General features: G+C 41.7%; 1 protein-coding gene across 1 annotated transcript; it reads left to right on the top strand.

Moving 5' to 3' along the window:
- The first annotated feature begins 336 nt into the window (after window positions 1–336).
- Window positions 337–1,638, top strand: LOC140991177 (uncharacterized). The gene is made up of 3 exons (XM_073461132.1): window positions 337–894; window positions 952–1,074; window positions 1,156–1,638. Exons 1-3 carry the CDS (start codon window positions 337–339, stop codon window positions 1,636–1,638), a joined length of 1,164 nt encoding a protein of 387 aa, XP_073317233.1.
- The last annotated feature ends 3,990 nt before the right edge of the window (window positions 1,639–5,628 follow it).

Here is a 5,628-nt window from a genome sequence, read left to right on the forward strand (position 1 = left end):
AAGAGGCTGACATTGCCACCTTGTGCAACTCGACATCCAGGACTCAGTGCCCGGGAAAACTCAAGAGGTGCCCCTAGTAGGAGGAGGAATCAAGAGCTTGAGAAGAAGAAAGCTTCATCCCCTACTTTAGGGGTAATAAAGATGATTTCTGGAAGCTCCACAGATTAAGATTCTAACCGGGCTCGGAATGCATGGAGTAGGAGATAATTTTTAGAGGTAGAGGGAACGAGAAGGAGAGAGGTAGTTATCAGCTTCGGCCTGGAGGATCTCAAGGGTGTCAGTCTTCTTCATGATGATGCCTTGGTAATCCAAGCCCGGGTGACTAATTATGATATCATGAGGGTTATTGTTGATTCTGGCAGTTCTGTAAATGTTATTTTCAAGGAGGTATTGGTAAAAATGGATTCGCAAGGTTACCAGTTGGAGACAGTAGAAACAGACCTTTTTGGCTTTGCTGGCCATGCTGTTTACCCGGAAGGAGAGATTATTTTGCCCTTGACTTTGGGCACTCGGGAATTGAGGAAGATGGTCATGACTACTTTTACAATTGTGGATGCTCCATCGTCATATAACATCATATTGGGCCGACCGGCCATGAATAAGTTGAAGGCAGTAGCATCCACATATCATCAAAAGATCAAATTTCCAGTTGGAAATCAAGAGGGAGAGGCACAGGGAGATCAACCTTCTTCTCAAAAGTGTTATGTGGAAGCAGTCCGAGTGGATCAGAAGAAGGCAAGGAGGGAGGAGAAGAGAGTAAGTGGTAGTGAGGAGATGGAGAGAATAGTAGAGAAAGGGAAGGTTCATTTTGTGGCGGAGGAAGAGCAGGAAGTGGTGGAGATTGGGCCAGACAAAGAGATCCGGGTCGCTCGCGATCTTGACCTATCCACCCGGGTCAGTTTATTAAACTGTTTAAGAGCTAACATTAATGTTTTTGTCTGGTCCCAACAGGAATTGATCGGGATCTCACCCCTGATAGCTGAGTATCATCTGAACATCCTCTCGGGATCTCAACCTATTAAGCAGAAGAAGAGACACTTTGGTCCTGAAAAGGACAAAGTAATTGATGTACAGGTTTGAGATTTGTTGCAGGCCGACCACATTCAAGAAATACAATTTCCTACGTGGCTCTCGAATGTGGTGTTAGTTCCAAAGGCTACAGGGAACTGGAGGATGTGTGTTGATTTTAGAGATCTCAACAAGGCTTGCCCTAAAGATCATTTTCCCTTGCCACGGATTGATCAGTTGGTGGATTCCACCTCTGGATATGAATTACTCAGTTTCATGGATGCTTATAAGGGGTACCATCAAATTTCCCTGGCCGAGAGTGATCAAGATAAAGCCAGCTTCATTACTTCGGGAGGCACATTTTGTTATGTTTTCATGCCTTTAAGATTAGAGAATGCCGAGGCTACATATCAGTGTCTAATGAATCGAGTCTTTGAGAAGCAGTTGGGGAGGAATGTTGAGGTATATGTAGATGATATGTTGGGCAAGTCTCGAGAGACTTCTTGCTTTATTTCTGATTTGGAAGAAACTTTTGCCACTCTCATGCATTATGAGATCAAGCTCAATCCATCCAAGTGCGTATTTGGTGTAAAGAGTGGTAAATTTTTGGGTTATGTGGTTACCGATTGAGGTGAATCTCGAGAAAGTCAAGTCAGTGCTAGACATGCCATCTCCTCGATCTATCCGCGAAGTACAGAAGCTGACCGGGAGAATTGCTTCTCTTTCTTGGTTCATATCCCGATCTGCACATCTAAGTTATCCATTCTTCCAGTTCCTTCAGAAGGCACAACAATTTGTGGGGTGCATCTCGGAGGAACAATGTTGGCCCGAAAAGCAATGCTTGCTGGATTCTGGTGGCAGAGTATAAGCCAAGATTCTTTTTGAGTTGTCCGGGCTTGTGAAGGGTGTCAACATCATTCCAATTTTCAGCACAGCCCGGCCACTCTTGTGAAACCTATTTGGGCATCTTGTCTTTTCAACCAATGGGGTATCGATATTGTGGAACCTTTTCCAGTTGCTCGAGCTCAAAAAAAATTCTTATTGGTGGCAATGGATTATTTCTCCAAATGAGTTGAGGCTGAACCTTTGACTAGAATAACTGAAATAGAGGTGTTGAAATTCTATGGAAGAACATTGTGTGCTGGTTTTGAGTTCTCAAGAGATTAATTTCAGATAATGGAAGGCAATTTCAAGGAAATGAGATCACGTCTTTGTGTCAAGAAATGAAGATCACTCAGTCTTTCACCTCGGTTGCTTATCCCCAAGAAAATGGGCAGACAGAGGTAATAAACCGAATTTTTGTTCAAGCCTTGAAAACTCGGTTGCAAGGCAAAGGAAAAGACTAGGTGGAGGAGCTACCAAGTGTTCTCTGGGCATACATGACTAAACCCCAAGCCCCTACTCAAGAAACTCCTTTCAATCTGGTATATGGTTCTGAAGTAGTTCTTCCTGTTGAAATTGAGCAATCTTCTGCCCGGGTAGAATCATACCCGGATGATAATGATCAGAGTCGGGCAATGGAATTAGATCTGGTGGAGGAAAAGAGAGAGCGGGCTTTGATTCGAATGGAAGCTTATCGAGGCCGGGTTATGAAGTCATATAACAAGCTAGTCCGGATCCGAGAATTTCAAATAGGCGATCTTGTAATGAAAAAAGTCAATCCAGCTTGAGATGTTGGTAAATTAGAAGCTCGGTGGGAAGGACCTTTTAAGATAATCTAGAAAGTTAGCTCGAGAGCTTTTTATATGGAAGATGCTCAAGGAAGCTCTCTCCAGCGACCTTGGAATATATTTCATTTGAAAAAGTATTACGCTTAAGATGTAATTATTGTTTGAAGATATAAGAAAGTTCTTTTCTTCTCAGAAAGTGCATGAATATTATATTTAAAATTGGGAGGTACGATGTCCCGGTTAAACATTAAGACCAGGGCTCCATACCTTGGCTCAGAGCTCCGCATCTCGACCATTACAATTCCAGGGACCCGTACCCTGGTTATTCATTAAATACAGGGCTCCATACCCTAGCTCGGGGCTCCACACCTCGATCACTCCAAGTCCAGGGACCCGTACCCTTGACCAGGGCTCCGTACCGTGGTTATTCATTAAGCCTAGGGCTCCATACCCTGGCTCGGGGTTTGTGATGTCAAGGGCCATGCATTGTCCATGTAAAATCATTTTTCTATCTTTTCAATATATGAAGATTAATGAACAAATATTTCTTCTAGTAAATGTTTAATTTGCAATACAAGACAAAATTTGTTTTTCCCAAGTCTTTCATATTAAATTGACCTTTTAGTTAATTAGCAGTTTTGGTAAGCTCTTCCACAGTCTCTATCAAATTTAGACCATCGACATTAATGTCACAATTGCAAAACCAACATCCTTTCTTTTTTGTAAAAATTCATGGACACATAACATCATTTGTATAACCTTCTTGTAGTATATATTCACTAAAGCAAATGTACTACATGCCCTCGGAATGTTTTAATTAATATAATGACTTTTGCAACTTTATCATGAAGATGGTCCTGGGGTTTGAGTCATTTTCTTCTGGTGGTTTAAATCCTTCAGCAATTTTTATGTATATCTCACAACCAAGTGAATGGCTCGGGGCTCCGCATCTCGACCACTCCAAGCCCAGGAACCCGTACCCTAGCACATGGCTCCGTACCCTGGTTATTCATTAAGCACAGTGCTCCATACCCTGGCTCGGGGCTCCGCACCTCGACCACTCCAAGTCCAGGGATCCATTCCCTGGCCCAGGGCTCCATACCCTGGTTTGGGGCTCCGCAACTCGTCCACTCCCATGACAGGGATCCGCACCCTGACTCGGGCTCTAGATCCCTGTTATTTTCCAACACTTAGAACAATCCAGAGATTCAACATTTACAAGCAATTTATGAATGAGAAGAAACTAATTATTTCTAAGGCAGGGTATATTGCAAGCAATATTAATTTATCTATGGAAGCAAGACCATTAAAGGAAACGATTATATTTTATTGATAAAAATCCCGTAGGCAAAGAGTACAACAAAAAAGAAAATTACATTCCTATTCTAAATCTATTTTGCTTGAGCCCGACTGCTCCCCTTCTTTTGGGACCTCCCCCTCTTTGGTATCCTTGGGAAAAGATTCTATGGCCCATTCAAAAACGATAAATTCTCTCCTGTCTTCTAGAATCAGCCCAGCCTCTTCAAATTGTTCCTGACACTTGTCAAAGTCGGTCTGAAAGAAATAGTAAGCCCGATTTTCAACAACCTTTTGGAACTCGGAAGACTGGAGGAAGGAGGCTCGCCACTTATCTTGATTGAGCTCGGCGACACCCAGGGCATTCTCAGCAGCCTCTGCTCGGGAAATTTGTCTTTCCAGATCCTCAGACAAGGAATTATCCTTGACTCCAAGATAGAGAAATGCCCATGTAAAGTCTCTTCCTGGGCAAGGCCTTCTACAACTTCCTCTGGGCCTTTTTTAGGTATGTCTTAACCAGTGCCAATTGCTAGTTGGCCGCGCTGGCCACTTCTTCTTCATGAACTGATTGAGCCCGTGAAAACTCTCCTTGAAGTTGCTCGTGGAGCTCTTGGATGGCCCAGGCTCGACCGCCTTCTTTGGTAACCACCGCTGCTACCTCTTCAAAGGCCGACACCAGCATTTGAACACCTTGTTCAGTAGGAGTTAGTAAAAATAAACCAGAGAGAGAGGAGAAGAGAGTAACTTACAGAAAGAATCTAGTTAGACCCCTCGAAGAGTTTGGGGGTGCGGCGGGAGTTCTTCAAATGTGCCTCCTCAGCAGGAAGAAGCATCTGCTTGAGGAGCTTAAACCCCATGGAAGAAGCTTGTAACGTCCCGGAAATTTGAATGTCCACGTGACCTACATGCATGCAAGATATTAAATTTCTTATTTATTTTAATTAAATTACTTTAATTGCATAAATTAAATATGGTGTGTATGTATACATATTTAAAATGTACTTTTCTATATGAATGCATAAAAATATATTTTTAAAGGTTATTCGAGATGAGATCAAGGAACGGAGACCGATGGCTGAAAAAGAAAAAATGTTTTCATTGAATAATCTTTTTTAATTATTTAAAATAAGGTAGATGCTTTATGATATTTTTAAGAATAAGGAGTTTTTAGTTGATTTTATACACCGAGACGTAATTTCTAACGGTATTCGATTTTCGACTAAAATATGAATTTTTCGAGAGCTCGGCTAATATTTTTACGAACTTTCCTAAACGAAATATTTTAAATGTGCACTAATGGGCCTATTTAACCATGTTATTGGGCCTAGGCTTGTTTACTTGATAATTAACAAATAAATAAGCACAAACCCTTCCCATTATTTTTCATAACACACGCCTAACACACACAAAACACACACAAGACTCCTAGCACCCCTCAAACACAACACACACGAGATTCTTCAAGGCAAAGCATCGGTTTTTCAAAAGGGATTTCAGCCTTAGGATTTCTTCGTCGCTGTTCTTCGCATCGCCGATTCTTTTTCGAGCGTCATGCCTTAATCTCCCTTAAAATATCTTTCATTCCATATTATGTATATTTGATTAACCTTAAATGAAAAATATGTTGCAAAATTTTATTTTGTTTTTAGGGGCA

Source organism: Primulina huaijiensis, chromosome 13 (assembly GCF_012295235.1).
Source record: "Primulina huaijiensis isolate GDHJ02 chromosome 13, ASM1229523v2, whole genome shotgun sequence".
Taxonomy (NCBI): Eukaryota; Viridiplantae; Streptophyta; class Magnoliopsida; order Lamiales; family Gesneriaceae; genus Primulina; species Primulina huaijiensis.